The 17,059-nt window shown below is 43.3% G+C and overlaps 3 protein-coding genes across 3 annotated transcripts; all 3 read left to right on the top strand.

Annotated features, from left to right (window-relative positions):
* The first annotated feature begins 3,233 nt into the window (after positions 1–3,233).
* On the top strand, positions 3,234–3,689 carry LOC119812335 (keratin-associated protein 4-6-like). The gene has a single exon (XM_038326926.2). It carries the CDS (start codon positions 3,234–3,236, stop codon positions 3,687–3,689), a length of 456 nt encoding a protein of 151 aa, XP_038182854.2.
* A 4,567-nt stretch (positions 3,690–8,256) lies between these two features.
* LOC119812336 (keratin-associated protein 4-11-like) lies at positions 8,257–8,712 on the top strand. Its single transcript, XM_038326928.1, has one exon. It carries the CDS (start codon positions 8,257–8,259, stop codon positions 8,710–8,712), a length of 456 nt encoding a protein of 151 aa, XP_038182856.1.
* Positions 8,713–16,666: 7,954 nt separating this feature from the next.
* On the top strand, positions 16,667–17,059 carry LOC119812337 (keratin-associated protein 2-1). Its single transcript, XM_038326929.1, has one exon. It carries the CDS (start codon positions 16,667–16,669, stop codon positions 17,057–17,059), a length of 393 nt encoding a protein of 130 aa, XP_038182857.1.

Raw genomic sequence — 17,059 nt, forward strand, 5'->3', positions numbered from 1 at the left:
ATGAGCCCTGGTACATCTCTGTCTTTGTAGCCACTGGCTGCAAAGAGAACTTTCTCTGCTTAAGGCTGAGAGTAGCATTTGTCTACAGTAACAAACACACATCCCAAGAGAATAGGATCCCAAGAAGCCAGTACATGCAGTAGAGACAAATCCCGTATACCTTGCTCAACTTAGATGTAGTAGGGAGGGCCTTGAACTTTCCACAGGGCGGGGTGCATTGCCCTCTCTTAAGCTTGGAGGGGTTGGGGTGCGAGAGTCTGTGGAGGGAGTGGGGGAGTGGGAGGAGGGGAGGGAGTGGAAATTTGGATTGGTATTTTTAAAGTAATAAAATAATAAAATAAATAAATTTAAATATTGTTCCCTCCCCCCCCCAAAAAAACCCAAACATACACACATAGAAAACAGTTTGCCTTTATCTGGATTTACATAAACAGCAGTAGTAAGTTTTTTTTCCCCTCGGGACTATGACTTTTCTAGACGGTTTTTCACCTGAGACTATAATACCAGGCATGGATTCCTTCTGGTCTATCTTGGAGGTGCTTTACATATTCTCTCTCTCTGTGTGTGTGTGTGTGTGTGTGTGTGTGCACGCATACACACACACACACACACACTTTTGTCATTTGGGATGGCTTAGTATGCAGTATTTTTTAAACCCTTGTTAAATTTGTTCTTTGATAATATTATAGTTGTATGACATGTATCCTAATTACTAGTGTGCATTTTTTATGCTAAAACTCTCAGGAAGGCTTTGACTGCAAAAAGTGTGTTTGTTCACATATATGAGACAGAAGCATATGAAACTTCTCACATTATGAGGCTTTGTGTATCCCTGTCTTTGTAACTAACTCTAGCTAACTCCACCGGAGTGTCTACCAAACCAATGTTTTTCCTCCTTCCTACATTTATTCTTACAAACCTAGACAGGCATTCACATTTCAGCCCTTTAATACAACCACCACCTCAGTCTACTTCCTGCTTCCTGCATTCTAAATATTTGCAAGGCCTGGGTGCTGCTCTTACTTTCTTCCCACTGAATGAAGACACAGCATTCAGTATATATAAGTTCAAGAAAATCCTTAAATTCTCTCCATCCTACTCATTAAAAATTATCTCCCTCTGCAGGTTATTGAGTCTATCACAAGCCCAAACACAGGCCCATCCAAGCCTGTGTCCATCATCTGAATGCTTCGTCTTTTCTTCTCCACCCAAATAGATTTTTCTCTGTCATTGATAGGTACCTTTGTTTTTGATAAATCATACATTCACTCAACTGACCTCTCATTTACAACTGGGCACCACACTACTAAATGCAAGTGGGGCATTTTCTTAAGACTAAGCCCTTTTAGGCTCTACCTTGGCAAAGGGAGATAGAAAAAAGTTCTAATATGATGTGACACCCTAGGACTGAGGTGATAGGGAAAGAAAGGTTCAGTTGAATGTGGTAGATGTTAAGAAAGAGGTCAGAAGTGATCTGGGCTGGACATTGAAGGATGGTTAAGAGTTTGCTAATTTGATAAAGATGAAAACAACAGCCTAGGCACGAAAAATGACACTGGATGATCATTCTTCATGTTCTACGAGAGACTGGCTGTGTCCCTTTAGTCCATTTGGGATCTCAGTCACCTCATGTGTAAGGAATAAGAATTGTACCACCTCACAGAGTCCTTGAGAAATGTAAATTACAGAGAACTCCAAAATTTCCTGGATCATAGTAGGTGTTCAACTAATTTTTAAAACATTTTAAATTCATTTTATATACCAGTCACAATTCCTTTTCCCATCCCTCCTCCTGCTTGACCCCCCCCATACTCCCTCAACCCATCCCCATCCACTCCTCCAAAAGGGTGATTTTTAACTAGCAGGGTTATCACACTGTCCATTGGGAATGCACAGATTTAAATACTTAATTGTTATTTTATTGGCTAGTCCAACAACCTTGGGAATAACTGATAAGCTCTTTACCTTGTATCTATCCTGTCTCTTTAGTCATTTGTAGGAGGCAGAAGAAAGTTTATTCCTTTACTTCTATCTTACCTCAAGCAAAACTTCTCCAAAATACATTGTTGAAGAAAAATAACTCAGAATATGGAAAAGACATACGTTTTTAAATTATTTTTTATTTATTCTTTGGGAGTTTCATACTTGCAGACAATGTATTAATAAGATTGCATCACAATACTCATTGGGTTTGTTGACTTATCAAAAAGTTGAACATGAGACCAAACCGTACTCTCTGAATGTGGCCGACGGTGGAGGCTGACTGAGAAGCCAAGGACAATGACGCTGGGCTTTGATTCTTCTGCATGGACGGGCTCTGTGGGAGCCTTCTCAGCTTGGTTGATCACCTTCCTGGACCTGGGGGGAGTTGGGAGGACCTTGGTCTTAACATAGAGTAGGGAACCCGGATGGCTCCTTGGCCTGGAGAGGGAGGGAGGGGGGTATGAGTGGAGGGGAGGGGAGGGGAGGAGGAGGAGGAGGGGAGGAGATGGAAATTTTTAAATATAAAAAAAAATAAACCATATTAAAAAAAAAGTTGAACAAAATGTGCCCTTAAAACCCCCAAGTCTGAAAAACATGACAGTAGTAATTTAACAATTTGGGACCTATCATGTCAACATGCTTTTGCTATTCAAAAATAATTGTCATTACAATGCCATTTCACCTTGGGGAGATTAAATAAGAAGAAATTGATATGACCTTCACTAAGTTGGCTCACCCCTGCCCGACTAGGTAGGAAATAAACACTCTGTGCTGATTGTAAGCTATCTCCTTTATACCCCCAAATACCAATATTCCATCCTGGTTTTCCACCAGTATCCTATAAAACCTGCTTCAAACCCATTGCTGCCAGAGGTATAGTCACCATAATGTATGTTCTGAGCATGCTCCTCCAAGGATAAAGCTAGATATAAAGAATTACCTCTAAACCCAAGGAGACAAAGTCAAGGACTGTGTCTAACTCAGGGATTGTATCAAAGGAAGAAAAAGGGAAGCTGATTCTCTTAGCTTTGTCAAATTAGCATAGAATACAACAGGAAAAGGAAGCAGTCTTTCTATTTATAGATAAACACAACTAATTGACTAAAACTCTTATCTTCTGTAGTATAAACAAGAGTCCTGTGATTAGTAGCCCTCAGCAGGGTATAAAAGCAAGAGACAGCAAAGGGAGAGACCAGACTAGAACTCTCACCAGCTTGTAAACACACCCAGAACCTCCACTTCCCAACACCATGGTCAGTTCCTGCTGTGGCTCTGTCTCCTCTGAGGAGGGCTGTGGCCAAGGCTGCTGCCAGCCCAGCTGCTGCCAAACCACCTGCTGCAGGACCACCTGCTGCAGACCCAGCTGCTGCATCTCCAGCTGCTGCCAACCCTCCTGTGGTGGTTCTAGCTGCTGCCAGCCATGCTGCAGTCTCTGCTGCAGCCCCTGCTGCCAGCCATGCTGCCGTCCCTGCTGCAGCCCCTGCTGCCAGCCATGCTGCAGTCCCTGCTGCCAGCCATGCTGCCGTCCCTGCTGCCAGCCCTGCTGCCAGCCATGCTGCCAGCCCTGCTGCCGCCCCTGCTGCCGCCCCTGCTGCTGCCTGCGTCCAGTCTGTGGTCAGGTCTGCTGCCAGAGCACTTGCTACCGCCCCACCTGTGTCATCTCCACCTGCCCCCGCCCCATGTGCTGTGCCACCCCTTGCTGCTAAATCTTCTCTCTGAAAGCACCATTTATCTCTGCATTCTCTACAGATGAAGTCCTTCCTTCTAGGAAATACCTAGTGTCCAAGGTACTTGGTTTTCTGAGTCCCAGAAGTCAGTCTTATTTGTAGCTGCTTTGTATGTGCATTCTCACTTCTGTCTAAAGTTCTTCCTCTTAGAATGAATTTATCAAAAATTTCCCAATGACTTAACAGGTCTCTCCCAACATGTCTCCCCTTGTCTTCTTATCTATACATCAGGCTGGAGGACTTTAAATTACACATTTTAACCCTTCTGCCATTAAAACCCAATAAAGTGTCTTTTACAGTCTTTGCAAAAAATGTCATACTTCGCTCTTTCTCTGTAACAAAAATAAACATCCATCCCATGGGTACTGAAAATTGAATGTGATTTTTGCTTTATTTATTAAAAAATATGTAAGTAAAACAGGGGGCATGCGAAATGGTTCAGCAGATAAAGGCACTCAATTAACAAAACTGACGATCAGGATTCCAAATCTAGCACTCACATTGTGGAAGGAGAGAACTGACTCCCACATGTTGTTCTCTGACTGCATGCGTGCTGTGGCAACTGCAAATACATGCAGAGAGGGAGGGAGGGAGGGAGGGAGGGAGGGAGGGAGGGAGGGAGGGAGGGAGGGAGGGAGGGAGGGAGGGAGAGAGGAGGGGGGGAGGAAGGGAAAGAAGGTGGAAGAGAATATTTTAAAAACACAAAAAAGAGAAAAAATATGTACATATACTTCCAGGGTTAATGTAATTTTTCCTTCATTTAGTTAGTTTATTTCTGAGATTGTATTTTAATCGCAACATTTCCCATTCCAGACCCTTCCAGACGCCCCTCCCTACTCTCCTTCAAACCCGCTACCTCTCTTTTCAGCAGTTGTTACTGTACGCATATATTCCTAGATCTAACCTGTTGAGTCCACTCCAGAAAACCATAACCAATCAATATGCAGAGTCGGGGAGCCCAGTCCTGGTATACAGATAGATCTATAAAACACTCCCTCACCTAAGGCTCAGGGAACATTGCGGAAGAAAGGATGGAAAGATGGTAAGCGCCAGAGGGCCCGGGAGTTTGCTGTGAGAGCATGTCTCCCGGAAACATCAGAGTCTACACCCGTAAGTCTCGCCAACACGGCTGCCTAAGTGTGATTTGTATTTTCACTATACTTAAAAGTAAACAGGACATGATTGATGTTCTTCTTTTGTGGCGTGGGGTGTATCGCGGAGCCGGAGGAAAGGAGACCCAGGACGTGACCACGTGCGTGGGAGGATTATTTATTAAGGAAGGGGGTGCTCGACAGCGCGGGTCAAGGGAGGGAGGAAAAAGAGAAGGGGATAGAGAGAAAGAGAGAGAGAGCAAGAGAGCAAGAGAACACATGGCGGGGGGTTTTAAACTTTTAAAGGGGTACAGTGTTCTTGGGAAATGTAGTTTTTGGGTCCGGCGGGGTGAAACTGCGATCTGCGCTTGCGCGCAGGGGCCTTCTGCTCACAAAGGCCTTCTGGGAGGTGTAGTCCTCATCCCATGAGAATCACAATGATAGTCAATCCTCCAACAGAAATGGAATGGCTTTAACGACTGCCTAGTTTTCTCTAAAACGTCTTCTTTGTCTCAGGTAAATTAATCATGTTGTAGTTGTTAGAGGGAAAGGGGAATTAAAATGAAGGAGCAGCCCTGATTATGTAACAGGAGAAATCATTAGAGAAGACTGGACACAATTCACACCACCTTTCAGTCTCTTTGGGGGGATATAAACGGCCAATGCATGGCTGGGTGAAGTCATTATGTGTTCTATTCCAGAGCTAGGTGTGGTAGATTTTTATCCACATGTGTACTTCATGAAGGCAGATTGTCAACCGGTCATTCATCAGTGGGATAGGGGACCACTTCTGAGGCAGACAGGAGATGTAAATGAGGGCTGGGGGAAGCCCATTGCTGTTGTTGGAGATGGTGACTCTTCCCCGAACCTGCCCTCCTTTTCCCCGGTGGCATGATAAAGAACCACATTCCTCTCCTCCATTTAGAGATTGTAAACATACCATTCCATTTTCTGAACTCCTCAGAAGACTGACTAAGCCTGCGCATGAGGTAGCCTTCCAGTCTGGTTTTACCCAGTATCCAATCCCCTTCCCTTCCCTGACAGTTGATCCCCACAGCATGTCTCCATGAACTTCCAACATGCTACTCCCTGTCTCAGCACATGATCTCTGAAGATTCCCACCTGTTCCCAAAACCATTCATGATACATGACTTGAGAGATGGAACCCTCCATTAAAATGAATATTCAGTCTTTCAGTGATAGAAACAGGAATATAAGTGTAATGGCAGAAATATATTGTACGTAACTCATGAAGAAAATTATAGAGTTTATATAGGAACCCCACCTCTCTTTCTCACACAGTCTTTAAAATGTAAAACAACACAAAAGTCTGTGACCAAAAGTAAAGTCCCCTTCATGAGTCATTGCTAATCTCATTCAAGAGCCATTGGTATGCTTCACAGCTTCCTTAAACACATTCATACCCATAATAAATAAACAGCACTCACTGGTACATTATTTGTGGTATCATTTATTTTTAAATGATTTGATATAATTCAAGAAATGTCTGAACTTAGTGCCATCCAGGCTGAGTGTACGGCTTGGCATGTTTATTTACATATTTTGGTACTTCTTGTGAGAATGATAAATACAGTTTATGAAGGATTGTTGTTTGTGTCTAAGATATCAATCAGTTTTCATAAATTCATATTATACTGACTTGATGGTTAATACTAATGCCCAGCTGGTTCTCTCAGATATTCTGGGGAGACTGACATGGCAGCCTAATGTATCTAGGCTTGGACACTTCCCATGGCCTGCTCCCTATAGCCTATAGTATAACCCCATCATTAACACAAAAGTTCGGGATTGTTTTTCTCCTCTCCTGTCCACTTTCCCCAATTCCTCTCTTGTACCTTCTGGGATGGAGTCTTTGTCTGGGGTCCTGTAGGATGTAAAACTCGAGCAAAGTCAAGGGATGTTCAGTGACGGTTTTGGCTAATTTATAGTGTTTCCAACAATAAGACAAAAACTAGGAAGTCTAGGGGCAAAAGAGAATAGGTGTCACGGTTTGTCGCCTTCTTCCCAGAAGATGAGACAAGCTCAGCAAAGACTTCCTTTGGTACTCAGAGGCATGGTCAGCTTACTTTGTGTTTCCTCTTGGATGTATCTTTTAGTTTTGGCCTCTCTGTGCTTTGTGAAGCTCTTCCAGCAAAAGAAGAGTGCACAGCACTTCACAGAACTGCATTAAAAACAAAAACAAAAATTACAGCATGACTCACACAGGGTCTGATACATAGTGACATTTTACAAACTATCCCCCACTGAGGGAACATAGAACACATCCACGTACTGCATGTTTGGATTTTAGATATTTCATTGAAGTCATTGAAATTCTTTATTTTATGCCAAATGGTTCCCTCTCTCTGAGTCTTATCCAGTCACTTACAGAAAGGCATGAGGTTCTCCCTGCTCTATGCTTAGAATATCCAGAAAAAACTCTTGCATATATAGTGCCAAAGTTAGAAACTCAATATATGTGTGTGGGGGGGGGGTGTGAAAAAGATAATCAGACCAGCAAGGTGACTCAGCAAATAAAGGCATGTGCTGCCACTCCAGATGACCTGAGTTCCATCCCTGAGACCCACATGGAGGGTGTGTACCTACACACATACAATAAACAATAAATAATAAAATCATAGTGCCTACTCTGTAAACTTTTCTTGCTGCCTCTGTGAGTGAAAAAACCTACGTGAGGTAACAAATTAAAAGGTGAATAAAATTTTCCCACTCTTAATCATTCTCCAGGAAGACATACGAAAACAAAAAAGATCCAAAATCCAAAAGAAAAAAGAAAAAATCCTGAATTTCTATTATTTCTAAGTGGCTGCACCATTTCCAAGCCCTTCAGCTTAAGAGGCTGGTATGAGATTTGATAGTTTAGAACTTTCTCAGGTCTGAACATCTCCCTGATCCTCCATTGACACACACACAATCACCGTCGTCCCCATGAGAGATGGGACAGTCTCTCTCTAAAGGGTCTTCCCTTCTAATCACCCCTCCAAATCTCATCTACATAGAACACTCCTTGATAGCAAAAGACATCCTGGAATTTGTCAAAAAACATTTCCCTGATTTGCAAGGAACAGTGTACAGATAGGAGGGAGTGTCACATTTAGAAAACAAAATGTCAGAGAATCATGTGACAAGTTACTTGCAAAAAGGTCAAAGGTGACCCACTATGGAAAAAAATGTGATGAGCATTTTAGTTCCAAACATGGGAGCCCACCAGGAAAATAAAATGTGTTGTTTTCTTTCTTTTGGAGTATTTAACTAGAAATATTACAATTATGCAATTAAATGATTAAGTTTCCCAAGAAGGTAAGTACTAACAAGGAAATAATGATGTAGTCATATGAGGTGTTCAGCCAGTTATAAAAGGGGGTGTGGGGCAAGGAGACTTCCAAACCCAATACCTTCACTCTCCTGAAAACCCACCCTCCACCTCTGACATCATGGTCAACTCCTGTTGTGGCTCTGTCTGCTCTGAGGAAGGCTGTGGCCAAGGCTGCTGCCGCCCCAGCTGCTGTGTGTCCAGCTGCTGCAGACCCAGCTGCTGCAGACCCAGCTGCTGTGTGTCCAGCTGTTGCAGACCCAGCTGCTGCCGTCCCAGCTGCTGCCGCCCCAGCTGCTGTGTGTCCAGCTGCTGCCGCCCCTGCTGCCGCCCCAGCTGCTGCCGCCCCAGCTGCTGCATCTCCAGCTGCTGCCAGCCCTCCTGTGGTGGTTCCAGCTGCTGCAGTCCTTGCTGCCAGCCCTGCTGCCGCCCCTGCTGCCGCCCCTGCTGCCGCCCCTGCTGCTGCCTGCGTCCAGTCTGCGGTCAGGTCTGCTGCCAGAGCACTTGCTACCGTCCCACCTGTGTCATCTCCACCTGTCCCCGCCCCATGTGCTGTGCCACCCCTTGCTGCTGCTGAGGTCCCTCCCTGCTCTAGGCTCATCTCCATCTGCGGCTCTAGACCACTATTACATGTGAACCTTTGGGACACATGGAATCTGTTTAACATCATTTAACAGGATGGACTGCACAACTCCAGAGCCCATGGTCCTCCCCAGAATAGACCAGCACATCCTGGATCACTTTACATTCTCTCTTTTGCTACCATTTCCTTCCAATATTGGTACAGTGCAGAAATTGGTTTCTACTTCATGGGCTAAGAATTTATTATAATTCTCCAAATTGATTAACTTTATGGCTCTAAATTATTTATTCCTAGTAAATTAGACTTTTGCTACAGCTCTTAGCATTGACTTTACAACCCCAGACCAGAGGGTTTGAATATATTCTGCATTTTTCCCCTAAAAATGAATTTTTTATGTCCTTTGATCTCGCATCTTTCTAATAAACTTTCTTACATATAAGAATTCATTTGTCCTGTCCTCTGTGCCTTCCGTAACCATTGCAATCAATTGAGGACTTAGGTCTGGAATATTAAAAGCAATTTCTGCTCTTGCAAAGGACCTGGGTTTAGTTCCCAATACCCATGTTGAGCGGTGTACAGTCACCGGCAACTCCAGCTCCAGGACTGTCTGCCCTTCTTTGGTCTCTTTAGGAAGCTGCACTCTTATGCACATACATCCCCTTCGCACATACACATAGACACACAAACATAAATACAATTTCAAATAAAAATAAATCTTTAAAAATTAACTGAAGGGACTAGAGAAATAGCTGCGTGGTTAAGAATATCCACTGCTCTTCCAGAGGATCTGAGTTTGGTTCCTAGCACACACACACATTCACACACACACTCACACACACACACACTCACACACACACACACACACACACACACACACACACGTAGTTTACAACTCCTTTTAACTCTAGCTCCAGAGGATCTAGTGCCTCTGGTCTTCACAGGCACTAATACTCACATGTATGTACCCACACAGAGAGACATATAATTAAAATGTCTCAGTTTTCGGGGACTAGTCTCAACGAAAATCATATGTTTCAGGGTAGAAGCATGAAGATTAGAATTATTAAGCAAAAGGAACAGAGATAGGAGAGAAATAAGAGACAGAAAGAGAACAGCACTGGGAGAGAAATTCAGTGAATACTGAATTGCCAACATTCATTTTCCACACGCTTATATACTTCACTCCAAAAGGGGAGGGAGAGGCAGAAGACTTCATTAACTTGATATAAGGAATAGACTTGAATTCTTCAACCTTTGGTCCAGGTGGAGCGGATTCACATCTATACTCAAAATACTAATTAAGCACAGTCTAGGTCGGGATCTCTTGTTTGTAGCCACACCTGTAGTTAACAACTTTGAAAGAGCAAAATTAAGCTCAGACTCTCTGACCTTTAGTCAAGGTGGAACAGGCTCGCATCTGTGGACCCCCTACCCTCAGTCAAGTTCCCGTTGCCTGCAAGATGTAGGACTCTCAGCTATTACTCCAACACCACATCGGCCTGCGCACCACCATGCTCACTGTCAGGATGGTAATGGACTTGGACCTCGGAAACTGGAAGCAAGCCAACCCAATTAAATGGTTTCGTTTATAAGAATTACCATCATCATGGTGTTTCTTCACAGGGATAAAAAGTTCTCACTAAGACAGTGTGTCTATATGTGTGGGCCCTGATATTCAAATTTAGGAAAATTCTAACATCCTTGTTCTTGATTAAAATATTTATACCCTTAATACAGTAGACATTTAATCCCATCAGTTCTATTTTTGTAGAAGAATGCAGAAGCAAATTTCTAAGGGGAACAAAAGGAAATGAAAGCAAGAAAATTTTCTTTTAAAGAGTTTAATCATCCAGGTGTGGTGGTGAATATCTGTAATTCCAGTACTCGGGAACGCTGAGACAGAAGAATGATAATAAATTTAAGAAAACTGGGCTACATGATGAGTGTCAGGCCACCCAGCACTACACAGCAAGGTCATGTCTCAATTTAAGTAATTGATTAAGTAATATAAAAGTAATGTCCTGACTTACTTCTTTTAGCACCATTTCAGAATTATAATCACAAAATGAGCTACAGTACTCATTGAGTCTTGCTGTGACGAAATTCATATTTTGTTGTATTGTTATGGACACATGACTCATCTAGATAGTGAGCAATGTTTCAGAGTGTAGTCTCTTGGGGTCTTTGTATCTCAGGCATTTTTACTCTCAATAGTCTAACAGACACATTCCTTTCCAGACTGGAATTCCTCAACTAATTTCCTCTTTTTGAGGAGTTTACAAACTAGGTCATAGCCATGTGTGGTGGTGTAGAGCTATCCACCCAGGCCTAGTTCTAAGAGCGCCTTAAGCCACGAAGCTCATCAATGCGTTAACCCAGTGTGGTGGTTTGAAAAATGGTCCTCATAGGTTCAGAGGGAGTGGCACTATTAGGAAGTGTGATCTTGTTGAAGGAAGTGTCACTGGCGAGGAGCTATGAGGTCTCAAAAACTCAAGCCAGGCCCAGTGTCATTCTCTTCCTGCTGCCCAATGAGTAGAACTCTCAGCTTCTTTTCCAGCACCATGTCTGCCTGCATGCTGTCATGCCTCCTTCCCTGACTAAACCTCCAAACTGTATGTAAGCCAGCCCCAGTTAAATGGTTTTCTTTATAGGAGTTTCTGCGGTTGTGCTGTCTCCGCACAGCAGTAGAAACTTTAGCTAAGACAGCCTGTGATACAGCTACCCTTCTCACGGCCCAATTACCCTTTAGTAGCATCATACCTGGGGACCGAGTCCTAACTCATGAGCCTTTTAAAGGCTTCTCTTTTTTCTGTTTTTTTCTTTTTCACACGTGGGCCCTTGAGGGACACACATACAAACCATTTGTTAGCTGGGTGCTTGTCCTTTCTTCTCCTCATGGACTTTCCTGAGCTTCTTTGTAGCATACTGCAACGGTTCCAAAGAGAAAAAATGAAATGTCAACATCTGAGACTCAAGTCCCATACCTCATATAACACCACTTCTACCATGTTCTATTGATCACAGCGAATTGTTAAACCACCGCAGATGAGACCCCCTCTGGCCAGCTGGCACTCAGGCAGACTAAATCTAGGCTAAACTGAGGCCAGCCCCATGAGTCCTTTCCTTACTGTCTTGTTTATTTGATTAACTAATAACAACTCTTCGTGTGGATGAGTTGGATCCTCACTTATATGAGTTATAATCAGAAAATTGTGGCCAAGATTGTTTGTTGAGGAAAGACCACAGGTATCAAACACTATTTAAGAGAAAAGAGATGGGGAAAGCAAGTATTCCAGACTGCCTAGGAATCTGAGCACCTGAGACCTGCTGGTCATAGGAGGTGGAAACTTCTTGTAAGTTAGAATCTTGATGATCCCACATACTCAGGATGTGGTATGATACAAAAAATAATCATAAAGAAGCATAAAAATTTCACTATCTTCTCTGCTTCCTTGATCCACAAATGATAACGAAATATTCTAAGAGAAGCTAAAAGGAGTCTGGCAGGTAAGGGATTTAGCAGAGCTGGCATGCTGGCAAGGCCAGAAAATGGAGACTATCTGTTTGTCTGAGATGACTCAGGTGACTGAGATGACAGATGACTCCCGCCAAAGCTCAGTTGCTACTATGTGTTAGTGGTGGCCCCTTTTCTCTCAAAAACAGGATTTCACTAAGGAGTGGCCAAGCCATAGCCTTGGGCACTGCCATTTTCACTGCCACCTATGTAACCTGTGTGGCTTCATGTGGATAAGGGGGTAACATTGTGTCCATTGCTGTAACACCAAACACACCAACTAGAGGGAACCCCCTACAATTTAGACATAACTGAGATCACCAATTCGTTGTTAATAAAAAGTAACCCAATAAGGGAAGTTCTACAATTAAGGAGTTTGAAACTCCAATGGGATCAAAACCTCCAGACTGTTAAATCAAAATAAATAATGACACATTGAGTGAGGAAATGGCTGGCCAATAGTCTTTCTCCAGAAGGTTTCCGGTTTGCTAGGAGCTCCCTGACCTGAGACAAATGGATGTCTTCGTTTTGTTTGGATCCTGATGTTACAACTGTTTGAAGTTGGATTTGAAACCCATGTTAGCTTTTGGATCTCCACCTAAACACGGTTTGCTTTTCTTCCACTAGCTTTCATAAAACTAAGCTCTTCCTAATATTTTGTGGTTTTGTCTTTTGGGTCACAAATAAATACAAACTAACGGGAGATAGACAGTGTGAACTTCTCTTAGAAACTGACAATTCTTGACTGTCTGGAACAAGAGGGAGCGAGAGAGAAGACATTACTTACACAAACAAAGGCCATAGTCCCACTTCCTAAAAGGCATTGCCTAGGCATTAGGCAGAGATCACTGAAGTAGTTGATTCTCAGCTTCATCAGATTACCCATCATTGACATTAATTCTTCCCTCTTTCACCTCCCATCCAAAGACTTGACAGGTATCTGTAGGTTTCTCTCTACTAAGTATGGCTGTCACCTAAAATACAAAACAACTCGTTAAATTTTAACTTCAAATAATCAACAAAGACTTTTTTGTTTGGTTGGGTTTTGGTGATGGTGGTGGGTTTTGTTTCTTTGTTTGTACATTTGGTTTGTTTGTTTGTTTGTTTGTTTGTTTGTTTGTTTTTTCTGAGACAGGGTTTCTCTGTGTAGCCCCGGCTATCCTGGAACACACTCTGTAGACCAGGCTGCCCTGTAACTCACAGAGATCTGCCAGCCTCAGCCTCCCAAGAACTGGAATTAAATGCATGTGATACCACTGCCTGCCAAACAACAAATACTTCTGAAATGTAAAGATGTGTCATCTATACTCAGGTATGATCACTATAAAATTATGGATCTAGAAAATACACAATTTTGTTTCTCAAATATGCCCTCCCATTTCTGAATGTCCCACACTAACCTGTGACCAGAAGTCATTCCCAGTTTTAAACCACCCAAACCAGGAAATAATCACTTATTATTACAGTTGATGAGAGTTCATGGATGCTTATTATATACAGCACTGTTGAATGTAACTAGCTCAATCCTAGGAATAATAAACTAGTTTAGCATGACTGTCAGTATACAAAGACAGGAAGATGGTTTTCCACAGGCAATAAAAATTAAGTAATACCCAAGAATACATGCCAGGGCTGGTTATATTTTGAGTTTTAATAAATTTTGGAATCACAAATTTAAAGGTTAATAGATAAAACTAAGCTTATAAGGACAGTGTAAAGCCAACGTGTCAGTGTTAATTTGTAGGATGGGTCCACTCATTTGGAAGCATCTTTGTTTAAACATTAACCACTGAGATATATCTGACTTCATATCCAGACTCTAGTAGTAAACAGCTGTGTGACCTTCAACAAATGAGTTACCTTCTCTAAGCTTCAGGTTACTCCTCTTTAGGGTGGAGGTAATAACAGCCACCTCCACTGATTAGCATAGTCGGCAATCAGTTATTAAAATAACTGTTTCAATTCATGGGACAGATCTAGCATTCAATAAACGGTAACTTAAAAGCTCTCATGTGGTAGGCAGGAAAACAGAAGCTGAAACATAACGCCAGCAAATGGAGAACGTTCAAGAAGGTGACTACTGTAAGCTGTCCTTAGAGTAGATGCTTTTTAATAAAAACCTATTACAAAAGGAAATGGGATTCCCTACAATCCTATGATGTGAACCATCAATTCAAATGACTAAGAAAGACTTGGCAAAACGTCCACAGAAGCTGCTCATAAATAAAAAAGATTATTTGTAAACAAACTGGGGACTAGTTTCCTTCTACCAGATCATTAAGTAGTGCCAAGGAACTGAGAGGAAATCATTGCACAAGGAAAAGACAGACATAATGAATTTAAGAAAACTCACAGCCACATTTCCGGAATATCTCCTGTGCAACAGAGCTAATTTCCTCATGACGTCAACAAAATTCCTCACCATTAAAACCTAAGAGTAATTTCAGGATAAATGATATTTAAAGAGCATTTGAGTCAGATTGTTTTTATTTTTTAATACTTACCATGTGCATACTTGGCCCGTGTGTGTGTGTGTGTGTGTGTGTGTGTGTGTGTGTGTGTGTGTGTGTGTGCCAGAGCATGTATGTAAGTCAGAAGATAACTGTCGGAGTTGGGTCACTTTTTCCACCATGTGGGTCCTAGGTCTGATGTTGTAAGCCACATGTTGGGGTGACATTTATTAGGGTCTAGCCTCGATAGTGTTCACATGTTGTTCCAGGGTAGGAGTGTGAGGATTAGAATTATTAAGCAAAATAATAAGAACAGAGATATGAGAGAAATATAAAAAACAGAAACCCAGAACAGCACCAGGAGGGAAATTCAGTGAATACTGAAATCACCAGCATTTATTTTCCACATGCTTATATATTTTACTCCAAAAGGGGAGGCAGGAGGCAACAGATTTCACTAACATAATATAAGGAATGCACCAAGTATCCTGCAGGCAGTCACTCCCTGGAGCCTCCTGCCAATCTCCTTGAAGGAGCAGTAATAGATCTGAATTCTCTGACATTTGGTCAAGGTGGAGCGGATCCACCTCTATACTCAAAATACTAACTAACCACACCCTAGGTCGGGATCTCTTGTTTGTAGCCATACCTGTTGTTAACAACTTTGAAAGAGCAAAATTAAGCTCAAACTCTCTGACCTTTAGTCAATGTGAAACAGGACTCACATCTGTGGGCCCTGGGAGTCTGGAACTTTGGTCCTCAGGCTTTGAGGTTGGCACCTTTATCTGCTAAGCCATCTTGCTGGCTCTTGAGGAAGGTTTTGAAAGCTCATTTCCCACCATTTGCTAAATCAGGCTAAAATCAGGGAAACAAGTGTGCCAACAAAAGGTTGTCCTTTGACGACCTGCAGAGAGAACCTTCCAGTCTTGGTCCTTGCCCAGAAGTTATCTGTTTCTGTGGTCAAAAGATTCCCCATCCCACCGTTGGGATGAGTTATCAACCCTGCATAAACATAAAATGAAACTCCCTACCTACTTGGATAAAATCATGGTTTTTGGAACAAGAAGCATGAACCTCAGGGCAGAAACTATTTACGTCAGTAAACAGAAAGAGGACTCAGGGCTCAGACCTCACACTGCCACTTCACTGTGTGACCTCAGCAAACCCTACAACCAAAAATAAGGAAAGGGACAGGCCTGTAGGTGGTCCACGATCCTTTCCTGGATTCTACACAGGCAATGACTAATTCTAAATAAATCACAAAGATAAAAATCGCAGGGAATCTTTGAAGCAGGTTTTATGATCAAGGTGGAAGTTGAGTTCAGGTTCTAAGGACAAGCAGGGCATGTCAGGTTAATAAGAAAACAACAGCCAGGACTGGAAAGCCCTGATGCTCATCCAGAGAGAGTGACCAAACCAGTGTGACAGGCTGGAAATGCCCATGTGGTCCTTTATCACATGGAAAACCACACATCTGCCAGAGGAGCAGGCTGCTTCAGGTGAGGATTGGTCTGTTTACAGTGGCACTACAATCTACTGCTGTCATGTATGTACTAATAAGGTAAGTCACAGCTTGGGTGGTAACCCAGGGAGTCTTTGAAGGCAAAATGATGATGTCAGAGCCAAGGAGAGAGTGGTTAGATTACATGTGTTTTAGAAAACAAATTCTTTCCTCTTTGATGACTTAGAAATATTCCAAACTCATCATAATTGAATCCAGAGTGTAGATGCAGTAACAATAAACCACAAAAGTAAACAAAGGAATGTCTGCGATGTATGTGCATGGCATGTATGGAGGGGACAAAAATACCATTAGTCAACACTAACTCTTAATTGGCCAGAGGATTTACAAGAATGCTCATGTGCCTGGGGGTCATCAGCACTGGCCAGCTATATAAAGGGACCCGACCCAGAGGACACATCACACCTGAGAACACCCATCTGCTCTCCACTCCTCAGCCCTACTCCAGTCCAGACACCCACCATGACCGGCTCCTGCTGTGGCTCCTTCTCCTCCCAGAGCTGTGGAGGCTGCTGCCAGCCCTGCTGCTGCCGCGACCCCTGCTGCTGCCGCCCAGTGTCCTGCCAGACCACAGTGTGCCGCCCTGTGACCTGCGTGCCCCACTTCACCAGGCCCATCTGTGAGCCCTGCCGCCGCCCCATCTGCTGTGACCCCTGCAGCCTGCAGCAGGGCTGCTGTCGCCCCATCACCTGCTGCCCCACCTCTTGCACAGCTGTGGTCTGCAGACCCTGCTGCTGGGCCTCCACCTGCTGCCAGCCCATCTCTGTGCAGGCTCCCTGCTGCAGGCCCCCCTGCTGCCAGCCTGCCCCCTGCCGCACCACCTGCAGGACCTCCCCCTGCAACACCTGCTGCTGA

This window comes from Arvicola amphibius, chromosome 4 (assembly GCF_903992535.2).
Source record: "Arvicola amphibius chromosome 4, mArvAmp1.2, whole genome shotgun sequence".
In the NCBI taxonomy this organism is placed as follows: domain Eukaryota; kingdom Metazoa; phylum Chordata; class Mammalia; order Rodentia; family Cricetidae; genus Arvicola; species Arvicola amphibius.